This window comes from Lycorma delicatula, chromosome 10 (genome assembly GCF_047948215.1).
Source record: "Lycorma delicatula isolate Av1 chromosome 10, ASM4794821v1, whole genome shotgun sequence".
NCBI classification, from domain to species: Eukaryota; Metazoa; Arthropoda; class Insecta; order Hemiptera; family Fulgoridae; genus Lycorma; species Lycorma delicatula.
Genome location: NC_134464.1, coordinates 71,846,698 through 71,869,961, shown reverse-complemented (window position 1 = coordinate 71,869,961; position 23,264 = coordinate 71,846,698). Strand labels below are relative to the sequence as shown.

Below are 23,264 nucleotides of genomic sequence, written 5' to 3'. Positions count from 1 at the left end.
TAGTTGCAGCCCTGTGATTAGTTATCACTGTCGCATTTTGAGTATTTCCATATGCCTGCCGTAATGAGGTAATTCTGAAAGACTCGGTGTCACCGATAACAGCCGTAATAGCCTCACTTAATTCTTGCGCTGTGGTACCCTCTTCCATGTCTTTAACGTGCACCATTGCGCGTCGGTCGCCCTTAGTATAAATGTCCACTTGAAGGTCGGAAGCTCTGTCTTTCAGTGTTGCGGTAAACTGAGCCGCATCTTTAGCATCTTTAATTCTGACTTCCAAGTCTTCATTTCTACCCTTACGAAGGGACAGGACTTCCCCTGCCTCGTCTTTAAATATCTTATCCTTTACAGTCCGGAGTAGATCTGCATACGTCTTGCCCTGTAACCAGACAAGCACCACTTTGCTGCCCTCCACAGGAGGTGTTGATCGCCAAGCAGAAGCGAACCTAGAACGCGTCCTACTCTCTTCAGTCTTTTTCGGCGTTACCATCAATGCAGGCGTCTCACTAGTCCTGAACAAATAGATAACCATCTTCTTAATCATGACACCAATAGGACCATTTGGCAGAACGAACGCCGCATTAGGAGCCCTTAGTAAGATCTTCTTGACCGCGCCTAGTATACACCCAGCAGAAGCCCTGTCGCCCTCTGTCGAGTCGTAAAAGACAGTATACTTATTGGTCTGAGTGTCGTATTCGTCATCCATAATGACAGAAGTGTCTACAGCTATTATTCCAGGCTTCTTGCCCTCTGCTGTTGCCCTTTTGGACTTAATGATAAATTGACAAGTGTCAGTAACGCCCTCTGCAGGCAAGGTGATTAATTTAGCTTTGGAGATTATCCAGGCAGACCATCTCTTAGCGGTCATATCCAGAAGTTCATCATCAGTTAATTCAAGACTTAAGATGTCTTCATGATCTGCACCAGGGGGTATCTCAGTCTGGGTATATTGCGAACTGGTCTCTGGAGTAGTCGTAGTCTCCTGCAGATGTTTTAAAGCATTGTATATTTCTCTTAATTCTTTACTATGGTCATACATATGATTTAACATGTTTTTTTCCCAGATGCTGTTTGAAACGCATCATCGATTGTCCTAGTCGAAGAGTAACCTCCTTTAAGCCACCAGTATAGACCCCTTCTTCAGAGGAGGATTGTCTAATTCTTTTTTTGCCTTTGGGATCGGTCGGCTTCAGCGGCGGAAGGCCTGAGGATCCCTGTCCACTAACAGAACTGTGTTCTGTTCTCTACGCCATGGATGATAAATAAACTCAACAACTATATAGCAGTTGTGTTCTCCAAGTAATTCCCTTTAATTTGATTCCTTACACGTGGGGTAATCAAAAATAAGGGAGGGTCAACGGTCCCCCAAAATCGAAAAAAATTAATGGAGGTCAATCAATCGGGAATGACCCAATCCGTATAGATCCTGAACGGTTTTGATCCAGGACCAATGTGGCGGTCAAAAATAAGGGGAGTCAAAACGGTCCCTCAAAATAAAAAAATATAAGGGTGGGTCAATCGATAGGAAATGACCCAATTTGTATAGATCCTGAACGGTTTTGGTCTACGACCAACGGGTAACAAGATATGAACGTTTAAAGTTACCCCTATAAAAGACTATAAACACAGAAAAAATTCAGTACACTTACTGCTAGTAGTGAAAAATTTTCCAAGTCCTTGTTTACGTTAAATACAGTGACGTCACTCTCCTGTATTAACTTGCAGGAAATGTCCACTCTAAAAAACAGAAATAACTCAGTTGTCCGTTGTCCAATTTTTACGAAATTTTAAACACTTATTTGTATATCCATCCTCAAGGTGAATCCAAAATTTCCGTTTAGAAAACAAAAAAACAAAAATGTGTTTTTAAAAAATTTAAAAAACTTCGTAATCTGTTAACCAAAAATTTTATTTTTCTTTAGACTTGTCCAGTAATCCAATCACAATGTTAAACTGCACTTTCCTGATAAATAAAGCCGAAAAACCCAATCATAAAGCAAAAAACAGCGGAGCGAAAATAGCACAAATTTTAACAAAGATACAATTTTAACAGTCCGAGTTCTCCCACTCAACTTACATATATTAGGGATATAGAACCATACCTCAACCTAGAAATATACTTTAGTGTTAAAAATAATGATTGCTATTTTTTCTTCTAACTAATGATTACAAGAATCTTCAAAGATTCACGTAAATTAGTTGCACAATTGATTATTCTCTCCTGGATTATCAAGAATTGATTCTACAAGAAACTTACAGATTATTAAATTCTTAGATTTCTTTATTTTTCTAGCTGATATAATACTCAATTAAAAAGAATATATTTTGCTACAAATAAAAAAAATGACTACTTCGGTTTTCCAAGTTTTATGTTGGCTGCAAGTGCCCATGATGATGATGATAAGGTAGAGAGTGTATGCAAAGAAATTATCAAAGTAATTATACACATAAAACATAATAAAAATGTAATAATAGTTGGAGATTGGAATGCAAGAATTGGAAAAGGCAAGGAAGGATATATTATGGGTGAATACAAGCTGGGCAAAAGAAATGAAAGAGGGGACCAACTTATTGAGTTTTGCATGAAGTATAATTTAGTAATTGCCAACACCCAGTTTAAAAACAGAAGAATATACGCATGGAAAAAGCCAGGCGATACTGCAAGGTATCAGATAGATTATATCATTGTTAAGCAAAGATTTAGAAATCAACTCATCTACTGCAAAGCACATCCAGAAGCAGACATCGATAGCGACCATAATTTAGTGTTACTGAAATGTAGATTGGGGTTTAAAAACCTGAAGAAAAGGTGCCAGATGAATCGATGGAATTTAGAGAAGTTTCAGGAAGAGGAGGTAAAGAAGAGTTTTGAGGAGAATATTGCAACAGGTCTGAGTAAAAAAATAATGTAGAAAATATAGAAGAAGAATAAGAGAATGTTAAAAAAGAAATTCTTAAATCAACAGAAGCGAACTTAGGTGGAACAAAGAGAACTGGTAGAAAACCTTGGATATCAGAGGATATATTGCAGCTAATGATGAGCATAGAAAGTATAAGAATGGTAGTGATGAAGAAGGTAAAAGGACCTATTGACAAATAAGAAATACTATAAACAGGAAGTGCAAATTAATGAAAGGAGAGTGGATTAAAGAAAAGTGTTTGAAGTGAAAAGAGAAATGATCACTGGTAAAATAGATGGAGCATACAGGAAAGTTAAGGAGAATTTTGTGGCACATAAGTTAAAATCTAATAATGTTTTAAATAAAGGTGGTACACCGATTTATATTATGAAGGAGAAGGTCAATAGGTGGGTGTAATATATTCAAGAGTTATATGGAGGAAATGAATTAGAAATTGGTGTTATAGAGTTAGAAGAGGATGAAAAAGAAGATACAATGCTCAGATCTGAATTTAATAGAGCATTAAAGGATTTGAATGGGAGAAAGGCTCCTGGGATAGATGGGGTACTTGCAGAATTACTGTATAGTCCAGATGAGGAAGCGATAGATAGATTACACAAACTGGTGTGTAATATTTATGAAAAAGGGGAAGTTCTGTCAGACTTAAAAAAGAGTGTTATTGTTATGATACCAAAGAAAGCAGGTGCAGATAAATGTGAAGAATGCAGAACAATTAGCTTAACTACTCATGCATTGAAAATTTTAACTATAATTCTGTACAGAAGAATTGAGAGGAGAGTGGAAGAAATGTTAGGAGAAGACCAATTTGGTTTCAGGAAAAGTATAGGGACAAGTGAAGCAATTTTAACACTCAGATTAATAGTAGAAGGAAGACTAAAGAAAAAACCCGACATACATTGCATTTATAGACTTAGAAAAGGTATTTGATAACGTAGAGTGGAATAAAATGTTAAGCATTTTAAAAAATTTAGGGTTCAAGTATAGGGGTAGAACATTTGGTAACATTTACAGGAATCAAACTGCAACAGCAATAATCGAAGAGCCTAACAAAGAATTAGTAATAAAAAAGGAAGTCAGACAAGGATGTTCCCCGTTACTTTTTAATCATTACTTAGAACTTGGAGTTAATGATGTTAAAGAACAGTTTAGATCTGGAGTAACAGTGCAAGGTGAAAAGATAAAGATGCTATGACTTGCTGATGATTTGTAATTCCAGCTAAAAGTAAAAAAAGATTTAGAAGAAACAATGAACGGCATGGAGGAAGTCCTAAGCAAGAACTGCCGCATGAGTATAAACAAGAACAAAACGAAAATAATGAAATGTAGTAGAAACAAAGTAGATGGACCACTGAATATAAAAGTAGGACAAGAAAAGATTATGGAGATAGAAGAATTTTGTTATTTAGGAAGTAGAATTACTAAAGATGGATGAAGCAGGAGAATTGGACAGGTGAAACGAGTTTTCAGTCAGAAATATAATTTGCCTATGTCAAAAATTAATTTAAATATCACAAAAGCATTTTTGAAAGTATATGTTTGGAGCGTAGCTCTATATGGAAGTGAAACTTGGATGGTCGGATTACCTGAGAAGAAAAGATTAGAATCATTTGAAATGTGATGCTGTAGCAGAATGTTAAAAATCAGATGGGTGGATAAGGTGACAAATGAAAAGATGCTGCGTCAAATCAATAAGCATTTAGAAGAAAGTAGCATTTGGAAAAATATAACTGAAAGAAGAGACAGACTTATAGGCCACATTCTAAGGCATCCTGGAATAGTCGCTTTAATATTGTAGGGAGAGGTAGAAGGAAAAAATTGTGCAGGCAGGCAACGTTTGGAATATGTAAAATAAATTGTTAGGGATGTAGAAAGTAGAGAGCATACCGAAATGAAATGACTGACACTAAATAAGGAATCCTGGAGAACTGCACCAGTAAAATTGACTAAAGACATAAAATGTTGCCTTGAGGTTCAAAAATATTTTTATTTTAATATTTTAATATTTTAGAATGTAATAAATTTTCAGAAAATGTTCTGTAGGTGAAGATATTGAAGAATGTTTATTTATCGTGGGTTCAGAAACATTTAGTTAACGAGTGATTATTAAAATAAGTGGATTTTGTTGTTTCTTTTTGTATTTGTTATTTTTATAAAATATTTAATTCTTTAGTTTTGTAATATTGAACATTTTGTTCCATTTAATACTTAGTTAAAATCTGTCATATTTTGATATGTTTTACAAACTTGAAAATTCTTATGTTTGTATTTAATTTCTGTAGAAATTCATAAAATTTTACTCAGAATCAAACTCTCCATAAGTTTTGTTTGAAACTTTTATGTGTTTCGAACCAGCCTTTTGTCTTTTATCCCAGATTTCTAGAAAACTACCACAGTACAGTTCTGAGATCTATTTTCTCAATTTTTCAAGTGAGATCTCATGTAAAATCTCTAAATTTACTCCTTAAATTGGGTTCCAAGAATGACAGTCTGGCTTAATTTTACTGAAGACGCAAAAATCAGGGCGAAATCTTTCACCAGCTGATTCTCGCTAAGAAGTGTTTACAAACCTATGTTTATTCGAACTTTCTTCTTTATTTTTACTAATAGAACATGTCTTAAAAGTTTGTTACACTCTTCATGAATCTCTCAGTATATAAACTGTTTTGTTTGCTTTTCTATTTCAGGAACGGTTTAACCTTCAGTCTTAATACTGATGTATCTGTTTATTATTAGTAGGCTATTGATATTGTATTATATCTTCGAAGAAATCAGATTAGAAAGGTTTAATAAATTTTAAATGTGGTAGATTCATAATTTATTAATATTTTTTTAAAGTTTATAAATAAATAATGCTATTGATAATACAATTTAAAATAATTACACCAAAAAGAAAATAATTGAAAAACAATTCTCTTAAAACTCGGAGTTTTATACATTTTTAAACTTCTCTATTATTTAAACTTATCAAATTTTTAAAAAAATTTCGTAAATAAGGTGTTATCAAGGTTGAAAATATTTTAACCCTTACTTAGAGGTAAATCCCCTACCTCTAAGGCAGGCATGGCCAACAGTTTTTGCCTCCGGGCCGAATTAGAAAGAAAACCTTTTTCTCGGGCCGAATGAAATATTAAAATTAAAAAAAATATTAAATACAAAATGATTCGTTTAAGTAAACAAAATTTTATTATGGAATTTATTTATGAATAAATGTAAGTAATTCAGTACAACAAATTAACAAAAAAACTAATGTGACGTGTTACATTTTTTTTAAATTTCCGTATTTTCCATTATTCAGTTGTTTATAAAAAAAGCTAATATTGAAAATCTTTCGCTGGCCGCATAATTCATTACGCGGGCCGGATCCGGCCCCCGGTCCGTATGTTATTACATAAGGGTATAATATTTTTTTATAACATAAAAATGTAATAACTTGAACGTTTTTTTTTTTTTTTGTAATTTGAAGGATAGATAATTTTATGTTTTATGAAAATGTAAATTAAGTTGAGTAATACCCTTCCAAGTTTTTACTTAATATTTATGAGCTACAGTAAACCACGGCAATATTGGTTTATATATTTTATTTGATGATTATTCTATTTAAAGTTGATTTGTGTTAATTTCTAATTTTGCACCTGATTTTTATGTTACTGAGGTTGAAATTAATAATAATTTAAACATTTTTATTCTAGAAATTAAATTTTGTAATGTTTTTAATAGTAATAACATTTTAAATATTACTTTTAATGCTAAATGAAATCTATTTTTAATTTTCTCATAACAATTTCAGGAGTTGATGAGAAAATCATACTAGGAATACACACACACACACACACACACACACACACACACACATATATATATATATATATATATATATATATATATATACATATACATATATATAAACATATGCTTTACAGTTTACTGAAGTTTAGACTATGTAAGGAAACTTGATATTAAAATCTTACCAGGAGCTGAAAACAATCCAGTGCCTACTGTATTTCTGAAGAACCGGTATAACGGGTCTTTTCCAAGTGTCTTAGAGCTGTTTAAAACAATCTGAAATAAAATTCCATTAAACAAATAAATAAAACTTGTTTGAATAGAATTAACTACGACATCATCGTGCCAATTAACCAACTTAACTAGTGAACAGAGGCAAATTAATGTAATTATTTTTTATTGTTTACTTTTTTAACATGAAATTAATTTATTACATTACAGTATACTAAATTTTAAACCTTTTTATTTTACACTCAATCAAATGTTAAGTAATGTATGTTACAGCTAGCGAAAAATTTCGCCTGGATCTCGGTGAAATGAGATCATACCGAAATTTTTAAGGCGTTGTATAAGACGTTTTGACTTGAAAAATCGAATAAAACTGGACCCAGAACTGTATCTTCTGTAGTTTTCACGATACCCCACATAAAACTGAAAGTTTCAGGGACGAAAAACATGTTTTTTTAGGTTTGAAGTGTAATAACATAAAAACTACTGGAGATATAGTTCTGAGATTTGATTTATTTGATTTTTCAGGCCGTAGAACATAAGAAACCATCAAATTTACCATATAATATAACATATATATATAAAAACTTCGTATCAGCTCATTTCACTAGGGGAACTGAAATCCGGATGAAATTTTTCTCTAGCTATAACGTAATAATAAAACGTTTACTACGTATGTTTTTATGATCTTTTTTCCTTATTTTAAGCTTTAGAATTAGTTCCAAAATTATTTTCTTTTCCTCCTGAATCATTCTGTATATTCCCTTTTAAGTATAATGCCATCTTTTGGGACTTTCTAAAAAAATCACAACATGCTTTCAAGATATAAAATTTGGCTGTTAAATCATTGTTTAGTGGCCGTAAGTATGAATCGTGTTGACCGATATTTAAAAAATTAAATGCAGCGAGTACAAAAAAAAAGAAGAATATCAGAGTACTGAAAGTATTTAATATCTCTTAACATTGATTTAAATTAACGAATCACAAATAAGAAAGAGTATCTTTTACAGTTTTCCCTGTAAGTGTTCAATGTGAGCATGTTTCCATACTTTAACTAGCATATCTTGAATATTGGAAAAAGCAGCTGCTTAAATCTTGTCCCTTAAATCAGGTAGGTCAGTACTATTATAGGTATTTAGTTTGAAATGCATTTAATTTATATCATTATGATGAATCTAATTTTTTTAATTACTACAATTATATTTGAAATAATATTAAGTAATAAAACGAGGAAATACTTTGAAAAACCAATAATTTTTTTTTTAAACCAGTGTAACAATCAGTATCTTGTAAACTAATTTTTGATCTTGTCACTTCACTAGAGGATTAAATACGCGTATATATAATTATTGCCAAGGAATTTTTATTAGTAGTTATGATAAGGTACTTTGTAATCCAATTTCTTGATTATTAGGTAGATTTCATAAGAAAGCTACCTATTGTAATGCGTACCATGATTCGACTTTCACATCCCCCAGACCCCAAAACCACCGTCACCTCAAACGTTTATATATATACTCGTATATATATTTCACTTTCTTGTGGAAACGATAACTCCCGTAATTTTGCGCCAACCACTTTCAAATTGTTCCTTAAAAATAACTCGTCAAAAAATCTCGGTCGAGTTCGTTAACGGCCAAAATCGGACCATGAGTGTGGAAGTTGGGGGATTTTTCGAAAAAACAAAATATCGTTCTAACTTTCTTATTAAATAAAATATCTAATTCGTTTAAAGTTCCTAATATTCTTTGGATAAGGGCCTAAAACTTATATAAGTAAAGTTTTTTGATATTCCAAACCATTGGCCCAAAGGGTGGAAAAAATGGGATTTTGAAAACAAAAAAATTCATACCTCCCTTAACAGGCACAGTATCGAATCGGTTTGCGTTAGTCCTCTAAACATTACCTAAAATTTTTGTCTGTAACAATTTTTGATGAGACCAACCCTTACGGCATGAGATGACCAAAATTTTGCTTGAATTGTAAAAAGGCTTGTCGTATTCTAAACACGTGAAACGTTTTTTCACATGCAACCATTGTCGTATTGAGTAAATTTGAAGTTTTTTTTTAACTTCATGATGGGAATCTTTTTTATCTCCTACTTAGCACCGGTGAAATCTACCTTCGCCTTCCGGCGTGCCGAAAGGGATTTTTTTTTCAAACTGATTAATTAACATACTACAGTTTTTATTAATATTATATAAATAATAAAACTTTTTACATCTAATTTAATTTTGCCTTGTTAGTAACATTTTATTTTATATTTATTCAAATTTACATTACAGATTCAACATTTCGTCTTTTTCTGTCTGAAGATTCCTGAATTGTTGCCAAATAACTACCATAAGCGAGTTGATTAGTAAGATATGTACTGATAGCCAGTTTCTTTTAACTGTATTTAAATATTAATTGGATAATACTGGATAATATATAAAATGCCACTGTAGTGGCATTTATTTATTATTTTTTTGCTCATAATGTTTCATCTTTATAACAAGAAAAAACATTCTGTTCAAAAACTTTAAAAAATTTCACTGATAAATTGAAACTTTAAAAATGGATAAAAGCATTAAACGTGCTTATTAGATAGAATTATCATTTACAAATCGTGCTTAGTATTTTCAATTATGATATAGAAGTAATTCTGTTGCTCATAGTTTCAACGGTTTGCGTACAAACAGAGTGTATCACGAAGTTCTCCCGGTGATAGGATGTATCGCTTCGTGATACATCTATATATACTAGCATCTTCTATCTGGCTTTGTTCGCGCTATATGTTTACTTGCGTTTCCCGTAGCGGTCAATTTGTGTTATTTTATGTTTTATTTTCCCGTCCAGATAGCGCTATAGCAGAGCTCTATTTCTAGAAGGGAAAGTATTGTAATCGTTCCAATTTGGGTATGTGCAGTTTTCAACGGATCTTGACGTTTTGACACGTAAGGAACCCAAAAAACCATAAACCCGGATGAAACTTTTCTGAATGTACGTGTGTGTGTTCGGTGTTGGCCTCAAATTAACTTATATCTCCAGAACTACGGGACCGATTTTGACCAAACTTGGTCAGATTACTTAATGAGCATTGATGCCATTAAATTTTCAATTTAAAAGGTCAATGGGGTGAGACTATAGATCGAGGTCACCCTCAGTCTCTCGAGATTTCATCTAATTAATGTCATACTTTTCTTAGGCACATTGGTTAACAATTAAAAAAAAAACAATATCTCCAAAAAAAATTTGCAACATCACACTCCCGCTCGAATAAATGCTCTAAACTACTGCTATGTTGTGGCATCACAGGCCAGGCCAGATGAGTGATAGAATTAAATAAATGAATAATATTTAAAGTGTAAAAAAGTAACACGGTCTGGTTGGGTCTCGAATTCGTTCGCCCGGTTGACTTGGTATCTGGTGCGTTAAGCCTCTCGGCTACATCATTTTGCCGATGTTACAAGCGAAACTTGTTCCATGTAAGTTGTGAAATTACATTAGTTTAGTTAGTGTAGACCGTCGCTGCTAGTAAATCGGGAAGTCGCGATTTCAAGACCGAATTACAATCTTCTGAAATCACTGAGGTGGAGATGCGTCAGGTGATCTGCAGTATGGAACGACATAAGGCTCCCGGATATGATTGTATCACAGTGGAGCTCCTCGACCAAGCGCATCCAGTAGTTCTTGGTCTTTTAACTAGAATATATAATAGGTTGCTCTTTGCCGGCCACTTTCCGGCGTGTGGGAAGCGTAGAAACATGGTATTGTTGTTCAAAGGTGGCGATAAAGATCCTACTTTTAGTTCTTCTTACCGTCCACTAACGCTCTTGCCTGCGATTGGTAAGGTTTTTGAGAAGGTCCTATATTTGTGCATTAGTGTTAGATTGGTCACTGATCATTTACTGATGGACAACCAGTGTGGTTTCCGACCGGGCAAGGGCACTGAGGATGCCATACTAAAGGTGATGGATATAGCTTCCGCTAGTTCATGCAAATATGTATTAGGGATTTTTCTGGACATATCCGGGACATTTAATAACTTATGGTGGCCCTCCGCCCTGTTTCAGATGCAAAAGCGTAAGTGTACACGAAATGAAGTGTTGGTTGAGCCGCCGCGTCGCGTAGACCGTCGCATCTTTAAAATCTTAAAAATCGAAATTATAAATACTCTAAAATGGTTTTTAGATATTTATCTGAAGATTATTTGTAAGCTCAAATCTACTGAATATCTCGTTTAGTATAGTCGGAAATGGGGAAAATTTTAAATTCTTGTTTAAATTTTTTTTACGTTTCTTCACCTTTTTCATGGTCGAATTTGAAAATTAGGAAATTGGATTTTAGATATTCACATGAAAGTTAAACATACCAAAAATCAAGTTAATATCTTTATTTGTCACCAAGAAAAAAAAATTTCATTGTTACTTAATTTTAAGCCAAGGAATTTCAAAACATCTTTCCACTTACATCGTAAGAAGAACGTTTATACAAATTTGCATCAATTTATATTCAGTAGTTTTTGTTGGACATTGATTATGAATCAGTCATGACGTGTTGATTTACATATATAAATATACTAACGTTCCCCCTTCGCTGCTTCGCCCGCGATATCAATGCGCCTTCACACGCATTCATTTATAAAATAATATTTTTTTAATCGTAAACTTATTAATAATAAAAAAGAATTATTTAATCAACAATATTCATTTTAAATTTTCATTAAATCTCCGTCGCGGAATTTAATGAAAATTTTAATAATTTCTTTTTGGTGCTAAAATGAATAAGCTACTGTGTGAACTTACTCTAGAGCAAGCCACATAAAACTGCCGACCTCCGTGGCGCGAGTGGTAGCGTCTCAGCCTTTCACCCGAGGTCCTGGGTTCAAATCCCGGTCAGGCATGGTATTTTTACACACGCTACATATCATTCATCTCATCCTCTGAAAATTGCCTAACGGTGGATTAACCAAAAAGAAAAAAGGAAAAAGTCACATAAAATTAAACGTGAGAGAAGCAGTCCTCTCTTAAGTAAATGCATGTCAACTTCAACTAGGGTGATGATGAATCATTCAGTCAGTTAGGACAAGTTGCTTTACAGATACAGATATCGTATGTTATATTTTATATTTATACCGTATTTTATTTATATATTATCTTTTTGAGAACCATAGAAAATCGTTAAAATTAAATAAAAAAAATATTGTGTATTAGAGTATTACTACATAACCTTGTATCGTAATACGTTTGGTTAATAATAAAAAACAAATTACGTACGATAGGAGTTAAAACAAGTTGTTACAACATTTTATCACCAAATATTCGCGGTATTATGAAATATTGAATGCTTAAGCGACCGTCCATTTACTTCTCAATAGAATGATTTGCAGAATTTATTTGTAATACCGTAACTGATATTATTCAGCATTATACCGTGACATGACACGTTTAATTAAATGTTAGGAAAATATTTGTAAACAAATGGATAGCATTTTATTTATTTATATTTAAATTACCTTTTATCACGCATTAATTTATTATCTTTATTAAATCATCAATGTTACAATAAAAACATCAATTTTTTTTTTGTAATATAAGTACTTTTTTTCTTTGTTATTACTTTTCTTAACACTAAAATTTTAGAATTTTATGTTTTAAAGTATCATTTGCTCGATCCATGACTATGATTTGTTGTTTCGTTGTTATTTTTAATTTTGTTTCAAAGATAATGAATAAAACTATTTTTATGTGGTGACAATTTTTAAACTATTTATCAGAATCATAACTTATCTTTAAAACTTAATTAAATGATTTACTTGATTAATTTTTAAAAGGATCTTTATTAAAGGAAATATTATAAAATGGACAATTTTATAGTTTTGATGATTGTTAGCCTAATTTAAACTTAACGAATTTTTACCTCAAACAATTTTCAGACAGTTTTCGATGTGAAACATTAAAGTAATTTTATCTTTTGTCCTATTGTAGGTTTGTACCTCACAGATTTTGTGTTATTTAAAACTAATAATTTGTTTAATATAGATTATCATTTGTCAAACTTTTGAATTATCGTATGAAATTTGGTGGTAACATTTTTTATCACCAAAACAAATTTCTATGAAGAAATGATGATTTTTGTTTAACCTCCAGGACAACCGTTAGGTATTGCTTCAGAGAATGAGATGAATGATTTGTAGCGTGTGTAAAAATGTCATACCTGACCGGGATTCGAAGTCGGGACCTCCGGATGACAGGCCGAGACGCTACCACTCGCGCCACGGAGGCCGGCGAAGAAATGATTATCTATATAAAAGATCACGTCGTGACTGATTCAAAATCAACGTCTAGGAAAAACTACTGAAGATAAATTGATGAACATTTGTATACACGATCTTTCTTACTGTATAGTGCACTCTAAGAAAGGTTTTTTTTTTAATTCTGAGTTTGAAGGGTTAAGTCGGACAGCATTAAATTTTAATATTTTTTTAAAAATTTTGCGTTACAAATAAAGATATATTATTTTATATTTTATATATATATATATATATTAGCGATAATGATACTTGTCCCGTTGCACAGAAAATACAACGGCTCTAGAAAACATTTGTTTTCTAGAGCCGTTGAAAGTGGTCATTTTCCAGGGAAAGGACCTTTTTTGTGTGTTTTTACATATGTTTTTATCTTATACTTTTATTATTTTTTTTTATGTGTTTTTATTGTTTTTACAGATTTTTGGATCAAAATGGTTAAAAATACAGGATCGGTTAAAAATGGTTCCAATTCTTTTATTTTAGTAGTGGTTAAAGAATTCAGGTAAGTTTTTCCCATATTTATTCTGAGAAAAATCGCACTTATAAAAATTTATGAAAAGTATACTCAAAGAAAATGTTTCTAATACATAAAAGTCGCTGATACTGGATCGGTAAAACTCTAGAAATAGATATATTTTTATAAATTTTAATTTTTAAGTATGTATTTAATAATGAAATTTAATTTGCTTAATAAAACCAGGGTTTTTTTTGTAAATAAAGCCTGACCTTTTTTCATACTCAGGATCATTTTTGAAATGATCTACCAAGTGGCGTAGCATGGGTTCCAGCCGCCCGGGGCGTAGGCCAAATTTGCTGCCCCCTTTTTAGGTATTTAAATCCAAAAGGCTTCAAAATTTACAGAAATTCTAAAGAACTTTTCCGCAAGAATAAATTTGTTATTGTGTATTGTACAGGGTACAAATAAAGAAGTCATGTATGTATATTTTATAATATAATAAACACATTTGTTACAAAAGTTCTTACACGTATGCCACTTATTGATATATACACAGCATTTATGATATGCTTCGACAAGATTAAGTTATTATTATATAAAATTAATGACACAAAATTTTTCGACATAATTAAATAATTTAACAATCACAAAGACAACACGCAGTTAAAAAAATCATGAATTGAAGTTAATCGAGTCAATATGAATTGGACGACTAATGTTGAATGTGTTATTAGACAATATTGAACTCTATTCTTTATATGAAAGAATTAATTCTCGCTCAATATTCGTTGTGAACAATCCGAGCACAAAATAAAACACGAGGAATTACCGCAAGACAACTGGTTAATACAGTCTGTGTTGTGAGTCGCTAGAGCGAGCAAGATGACTACACTCATTTAAAGAAAGGGGATTCTCCGGTTCCGTCACAGATTAAATAATAAAAACTTCCGTGCTCATTTTAATCTGTCCGAATTGTAGGTGCGTCAAAAATATAAAAAGGAATGGTTCAAGTTTTTAATTTATATTACAAGATATTATTATTATTATTTATTGTAAAATTTTGCCCGCTCAAAATGTAACGCCCGGGGCGAGTTGCCCCCATCGCCCCCGCTACGTTACGCCACTGGATTTACCAGTATAATGTTTTTTTAAATCTTCAGTTACAATTAAATTTAAAAAAATAAACAACGCTTTATTTTTTGATGAACATTTAATAATGCTAATTTACTGGTAAATTTATGTCACCATAAAATCCAGTTTTATTTTTTTTACAACATTATCATTTTAATAAATCCATATTTTCGATCATTAATTTCAAGAAAAAAAAAAATACATTTAGCTGCTTGGTTGATTAAAAAAAAAAAAAAATGTTAATAGGAAATTGTGAAATAGCGTTTTTGGCTCTTTATCAACATAATAAAAAAAAAAAGTCATTATCTTAGTGACTTTACAGTCACTAAGTACAGGTAGTGACGCACTTTATGCATCGATGAACCGGTCTTATTACACCCAACAAAAATACGATAGCTGAATATGTCTTTAGCATACATTTATAAATTCTAAATGTATAGATTACTACCATAAATTAAAACATTTATACGTCAACATTAAAATATATGATCTAAAGTAGTTTTCTCTCTAGAGAATCTTTTTAAAATATACAATATTTTGTTTTTTCTTAAAAAGAGTACTGAGAAAAAATTGATACAATAATAACCAGTATACAAAATACTGTAATTTAAGAGTTAAATATTGTAATTTAACGGTTGTTTTTAAGTTAACACCATATTTTATTTATAATTAAACAGATAAACAACTATAAATAAATTTATAACTGGATGTTAAAATAAGTAATATGATAACTATATAATACAAGTTATTCCTAAAAAGGGAATATCCCTTTTCAAGAATAACAAATATATCAAGCTTGCTGATGAAAGTGGTTTTCCTTTGTCTTCTTAATTGAGCTATGTAATGTTGCTTATCAGCACTTTTTTTTTTTTTTTTTTTTTGTCTTCAGTCATTTGACTGGTTTGATGCAGCTCTCCAAGATTCCCTATCTAGTGCTAGTCGTTTCATTTCAGTATACCCTCTACATCCTACATCCCTAACAATTTGTTTTACATACTCCAAGCGTGGCCTGCCTACACAATTTTTCCCTTCTACCTGTCCTTCCAATATTAAAGCGACTATTCCAGGATGCCTTAGTATGTGGCCTATAAGTCTGTCTCTTCTTTTAACTATATTTTTCCAAATGCTTCTTTCTTCATCTATTTGCCGCAATACCTCTTCATTTGTCACTTTATCCACCCATCTGATTTTTAACATTCTCCTATAGCACCACATTTCAAAAGCTTCTAACCTTTTCTTCTCAGATACTCCGATTGTCCAAGTTTCACTTCCATATAAAGCGACACTCCAAACATACACTTTCAAAAATCTTTTCCTGACATTTAAATTCATTTTTGATGTAAACAGATTATATTTCTTACTGAAGGCTCGTTTAGCTTGTGCTATTCGGCATTTTATATCGCTCCTGCTTCGTCCATCTTTAGTAATTTTACTTCCCAAATAACAAAATTCTTCTACCTCCATAATCTTTTCTCCTCCTATTTTCACATTCAGTGGTCCATCTTTGTTATTTCTACTACATTTCATTACTTCTGTTTTGTTCTTGTTTATTTTCATGCAATAGTTCTTGCGTAGGACTTCATCTATGCCGTTCATTGTTTCTTCTAAATCCTTTTTACTCTCGGCTAGAATTACTATATCATCAGCAAATCGTAGCATCTTTATCTTTTCACCTTGTACTGTTACTCCGAATCTAAATTGTTCTTTAACATCATTAACTTATCAGCACTACAAACACAAAATATATAGCTGATACGTAATCCTACAAGTAATATTTTCATTTTTTTTTTATCTCAGAGACCAGCTATAAAGCGGACAACCTTAGTTCAGAGAAAGAATTATAGCCTATTATATTTCACATGTTATATATGTCATACAACATAAATAACAATCGGGCAGATAGTGTAAACCGATAGTGTAAACAATGTTAATTATTTATTAGTACTTCTGTAAGAAAATATACATTTATTATTTTAATACAGAGTAGTTGAATTATGGTATTCCTACGGTTGTCACTTTATATTTAACTACAAAAAAAAAATTCCGAAAAATATTTTATACAAAAATTATTTCAAATATTTGAAATATGTGTAAAAAATATTTATTCTATTCTTCTTGATATTTCGACTTTTAATTTAAATTGAAGTGTGAAGAAGGACTAAAAGAATATTATTGTTTTAGTTTACAGTTTAGTTTTATTTTAAATTCTGTTGAATTTTTTTAAAGTTTTTTTATTTTTTAGTTTTATTTTATTATATACTGAATAAATCTATAAAAAAAAGTTGAACGTATAAAGAAAAAACCCGCTTGAAAGAAGCGAAAAGGATGTCAAAGAACACGACAAAATGCATTATATTTTTACTGCGTCAAAAATATACAGCGTAGAAGAACAATTGCAGTTTCATTAAAAGACAGTCTTTGTGGTCAACAAGTTTTTTGTTAAGAAATTTAAGTTATCGGGACAAAAATCTAATAACAGGACTACAGAGTAAATTTATCTAAAAATAAAAGTTTCAGTCAGCAGGAGACAGAACTTTTAAAATTAAAAAGAAAAGAAAACTTCTTACAGAATTTGTTTTATCTATTAATTTTTTGACAGTATAATAAGTAAATATATAAATATATTTAAATAAGAACAAAACTATTTAAAGAAGGGTCAAGCTTTTCGTTCTATTTTAAATTAACACAAAACTAAAATTTCAGTAAAGATTAATTTTCTAAGGATTGTCAAATTTGTTTCTGAAGAAACATAAGTAAATTGAGAAAATGGGCTTTTCCTTTTAATTTTGTATAAAAGATACACAATTTTTTTAAATTTTTATTTAACTAAATCGTAATAAATAAATATTCTTAGGAATATAGATAAAAAACTTCTATCTTATACTAGTTGGTGGTGGATGGCTTACTACAAAATATTACGTCACTTATTATCAGTGAAAAATGTGAATAATGATATTTTTTAAATCTCTTAACTCGTCTTAAAGAAAAACCTAATTTTAGTAAATAAAAACCAAAATGAAAAATTTATACTTTTTTCAGTAAAGAATATCATGAGACTTTGGCAATCAGTTTTATCCAGAAAACAGATTGATAAAAAAAATTATCTATAAGAAAAATCTGTGAAAAGTAATTCACTACTTATTATAAAGTAATTATTCACATCGAACAATTTTTGTAATTTATTATCTTATTTTATTTTACTTTTTTAAATTTAATTTTAAATTCTCGGATCTATTGTGCACATATTTTATGTAGAAGGATAACTGGTAGATGAAATAAGAGTTGAAAAAGACGTCAATCCTTATTAGTAATGAATTTTGAGATCAGCAAACCTAGAAGGCAGCATTCAAAGTGATCATTATTTACGTAAATATCAGTAGATTAAACCTAATTCAGACTGACATTTTTTTTCTTGTCTTTTAAATATCTGATGATTAACTATATGTGACAAAAAAAAATTTGTTTAATACGTATAAAACGTTTATGCCTCTATATTAAACTTACCTGAATATCTTCGGGATTTTTTAATACAACTATTAAAAGAGGTCCAATCCATACTCTGAATGGAGATTCATAACTTGATGATATAGATATAATTTTACCCATTACATCTGTAAGAAAAATGAATTTGTCAAAATATTTATTACTCGCTACATGCTTTATTTGTATTAATAATACGTAAAACAAATTATAGTTGAAATTTAATTTTTAATATTATCATTATAGTTTTTATAATATTTATATAATTACTTTAAACTCACAGAGATGTCAAAAATACTAATTTAATGTCATTATTTTTTTTTTTAAATTTTATAAAAATTACTGTTACTACATACTGTATTATGTTTTATTATGCATTACGTCAACATTTCGTTATGTAGAGTTATGGATACGCTAAATAGAGGTAAATTTATACATAGTTTTATTAAAATAAATGTTTAAACCGAGGTTTTCGTAATATAGAGTATATGTACTTTTAAAATGAAATGTTTGGTCAGACTAATATTTTGCAAGTTGTTGTTCTTTTTCCAGAGAAAGGTTGGTGATGAATTCTGGGGAAACAGCAAAAGGATTTTACTGCTAATCATACTTGATGATAGGATGGAGGAAAAATATTGATACAATGGTATCCTCAAGAGCTAAGAGGTGATTTAAAATCAATCTACATCCCCGTGTGAAACTGTAATTTCTGACTTGTAATTTCCAAATTATTTTTTATGTGATTAACTGAATTATTTTCTAGTGAATTTCTCGATTGAAGTCAGTAAATTATTTTGTTTTTCTTACTTAGGTAATTTAAAGAGCTGAAAATATCAGCCAAGTTGATTACTTTTTCCATTTCTCGTCTTTTTAGTAGCAAACTCTAGGGTTGATAGAAAAAATTTCTTTTGATTGCGTAATCTTATTTTCTTTTATAAGACAATACATTTACTGACATTTACGATTACACGCCAGACTGCGTACAGATAGATGCCTTGGCATCTCTGCAGAGTTCTGTTGTATTTACGTGCTGTTGCTCTGTAACCTGGTATATATAAATAGATGTTTTACTGAACGTGAAAGCGGAAAGGTTAAGTCGTTTATATTATAAAATTTAATAGAAAATTGCTACGTGCAGGTCATAACGTAACTGCAATCTCAGATATACGTGCAACTCAGTGTTGATTGTATTAACAAGGTATTTATAACACCGCGCTACTACTAAATTACATTCATTTTTTTCTGACTGATCAGGTTTATTTTTAATACAAAAAAAAAAAATGTTATGATAATGAATTTTATAAGGCAAAAACATTTTTGTTATTATAATTATTACGTTGTGGTTATGAATGAATATAAAACCAGTTTTTACGGTGTAGTATTTTCATAGGCTTTCATTCATTAAAAGAAATACATATTAAATATGATAATATTAAAATACATATTTTAGTTTAGATAAAAGTGAATTTTATATATTATATAAAATATTTATATAATTATATTTATATATATAATTATATTTTTTAACTTACCTTCAGGACTTCCCATAAACTCTAACCCATTTCCTAATATGGGTAACGCTGGTGGTCCAGGCATTAAGGAAGCTAATTTTTCTAATCTTCTTCTTCTCCATTTGTACATGAGTAATGATACAAACAATAAAACTATGGTACACGACATAAGTACGCTAAACGTGCTGGTCGGTGCCAGTTTTGTTGGCAAAAGTGATGCTACTGGATTTCCTGACATCTGTAACATAAAACATGTAATATATAAATTTTTTATTCGCATTTAAGTATGAATATAAATTTATTATTTTTTTGTCAAATTTATTTTATTTTATTAAAGTGTACGTTGCAATCTGTCCAACTAGTGAACAATAACCACCCCCCTCCCCGCAACGGCACAATCAGATAAGGATGATATGCATGAAATGTAAATGAGATGTAGTCTTTTAAAGACTCAGACCGACCATTCCTGACACGTGTGGTTAATTGAACCCCAACCACTAAAGTACATCGTTATCCATTGTCTAATATTTAAATCCGTATAAAAAAAACTTGCGTTTGCTAGAATTTGAACCTCAGAATCTTCAACTTCAAAAATCAGCGTCTAAACAACTGATTTACGATGACGAGTTAACCAATAGACCAACCCGTTGGGTTAATTAAGATTTGATTTGATTTAATTTTTTTAACTCAAAAGAAAAAATTTGATATGACAAATTTTACCCAAAAATTAAGATAAAAAATGAGGAACATATGATCCTTTATTAAAAAAAAATTTGATATGGACACCACATGACTTCCTTGTACGCCTATTAAATTACATACACAGATTTTTTTTTTAAATGAAAAGTACATAATATTTTATTTCATTAATAACTTCTGATATTTTTTCTTATTATTATTGATTGTAAAAATAGTTTTACAGTGAGAGGTTAATAATTATTAATAAATCAATTTATTTAAATTAAAAAAAATAAAAAGAGATGAAGTCTGATTCGTACCGATGTGCCTTCCCGTAAGATCCAAATATTTCATTAATGAAAATTTGATTCGGCTATAACTCTGGAATCAATGAAAATAAGTACCACTTATCATAATTGTTAAAAAGCTCTCAATGAGGGCTTACTATTGCAGTTAAGAAAAAGTCCAAAATCCAAAAAAATTTGGATTTTGGGATTTTTTTCACGCTTTTGGTTCAGTCTATTGTAATAAAAAGGGGAGATACACAACTAGATGTTATACAAGTCCTAAATTCAAAATTTCAACGTCCTACGGCTAATCGTTTTTGAGTTATGCGGAGTATATTCGCACATATGTACGTACAGAAATCATACCAAAACTAGTCAAAATGAATTCAGGGATGGTCAAAATGTATATTTCCATTGAAATCTGAAAACCGAAATTTTTTATATACTTCGTACAAGAAAGTAAAAAAGAATAAATATTAAAGAATTACATATTAAAGGATTTCCTTTTTATTAAAGGATTACTTATTATTTTATATTGAATATAATCAATGAAATATTAACAACAAAAAATTGATATTCTATTACGAAAACTTTAAATGTGGAATGTGATATCACAGAATAAATTAATTGTCAATTTGATATTACACAATTAATTATTTTGTATTGGTGTGTTTTTGATTTCATTTTGGTCATTACCCTTTGGATTATATCCGTTATTAATTAGTAGCTTTGCTGTTAGTAATCTTTTATTTGATCTAATTAAACATTTACTTTTTTCTTGTTAATGAAATTTTAATACAGTAAAAATACATTTCTATATCCGGCTATAAATCTTTTTAGTTTCGAATAATTTAATAATGGTATAGTAATAAATTAAAAATCTTTTTTACAGATATTCTTTCTATATACTCGTACGTTGTTCAAAGGAAAAAAATTAAATCTTCTGCAATTTTTTTTTTAATTAGATTGATAAAATATTCTAATATTTCAAATAGAGGTTCCATTTTCTCTTTTACCTAACAACCTATTTCTTTAATCTTTTAATTATTGAGGATCTGTTTAATCTAAAGAAAGTTTATTTAATATAATCCTTTTATTAATAATTTATTTCATTTTGATAATTTACTTCATATAATTATTAAATTTATAAATTATAACCACATTAATCTTTTATTCATTTGGCTTCGGTTTTTTTCAGTTTCCCTTGATTTTTCCTGTTAAATATTACGTAATTAACAGAAAAAGAATGACAACACAATTGTAGGATTTTCCCGCCATGTGGTTTTTTCTGTTGCATACACACACAACTTAATTTAAAATATTTATCATTTTATTTAAATATAATCTTTTTTTGTTTATTTAATTCAATGATTCTAACTAAAGTGCGCGAGCATACCTTATTCATTCGCACGAGTGGGGCGATACTAGTGGCCACTTAAATAATTTTTTACACTTTAAACATTTTCATTTATTTAATTCTACCGCTCACCTGTGACGTCACAACATAGCGGAAGCTACACAGCTGTACGTCAGTGCTACACTAACGCTCCTTGTGGTGGGAGGGAAGTACTATTGACGCAGAATACTAACTTAGCCGTTAGTTTATTTAGATATTTTTTTTGGAGTAGGGATGCGATTTTGCAACAATTTTGTTTTTGGAAATATTATTTTCTAATTGTTAAAAAGTGTGCCTAAGAAAAATAAGACATTAATTAGATATAATCTTGAGATACTGAGAGTGACCTTGCTGTACAGACTCACCCCAGCCACACCCCTGGACCTTTTAAGTTGAAAATTTAATTGCATCAATGCCCCATATATAGAAGTAATCCGACCAAATTTGGTAGAAATCGGTCCAGTAGTTCTGGAGATATAAGAAGTGCAAGACCGAAACACATACGTACAAACGAACATCCGACAAATTTCTATCTGGTTTTTTGGGTTCCTTAGGTGTCAAAATGTCAAGATCCGATTAAAACCGCATATGCCCGAATTGAACCGATTATAATACTTTTCTTTTTAAAGTTATAGAGCTCAAATAATTATATTATATTGCAATAAAGAAAATACAAATTAATTAGTCTATATTAATAATAAGATAATAATAATTATATTGTATAAAAGATATATAGACGATCTTTTAATTATTTACATTCAGCAACTTAATAATGAAGAGGATACAATAATTAAAGAAATGAACTCTTTAGATGAAAATATTAAATTTACTTTAAACCGGGAAAATAATAATAGTATTAGTTATCTGGATATAAAAATGAATAAAAATTGTAATAATAATAAATTTGACTAAGAATTATAAAGAAAACCAACTAAACAAAATACTATAATACATTTTAATACTTTAATTTATAGAGTAATAAAATATTTAAAATATAATAGTTTAAAACAAAATAATGAATTAAATAACATTAAATATATTGCTGTAACAAATGGATGTAATGCAAATTTAGTAAACAAATGATACAACAAACTAAAAAATAA

The 23,264-nt window shown here is 30.1% G+C and overlaps 1 protein-coding gene across 1 annotated transcript in view; it reads right to left on the bottom strand.

The window, feature by feature from the left end:
- The window catches only part of LOC142331216 (cytochrome P450 4C1-like), an 86,884-nt gene that overhangs the window by 30,293 nt on the left and 33,327 nt on the right, over window positions 1-23,264 (bottom strand). The window contains exons 2-4 of the mRNA XM_075376959.1: window positions 19,822-20,038; window positions 18,314-18,420; window positions 6,887-6,977 (exon numbers count right to left, since the gene is read on the bottom strand). Of these exons, the coding sequence (XP_075233074.1) occupies window positions 6,887-6,977; window positions 18,314-18,420; window positions 19,822-20,038 (415 nt within the window). The remainder of the gene's footprint in view (window positions 1-6,886; window positions 6,978-18,313; window positions 18,421-19,821; window positions 20,039-23,264) is intronic.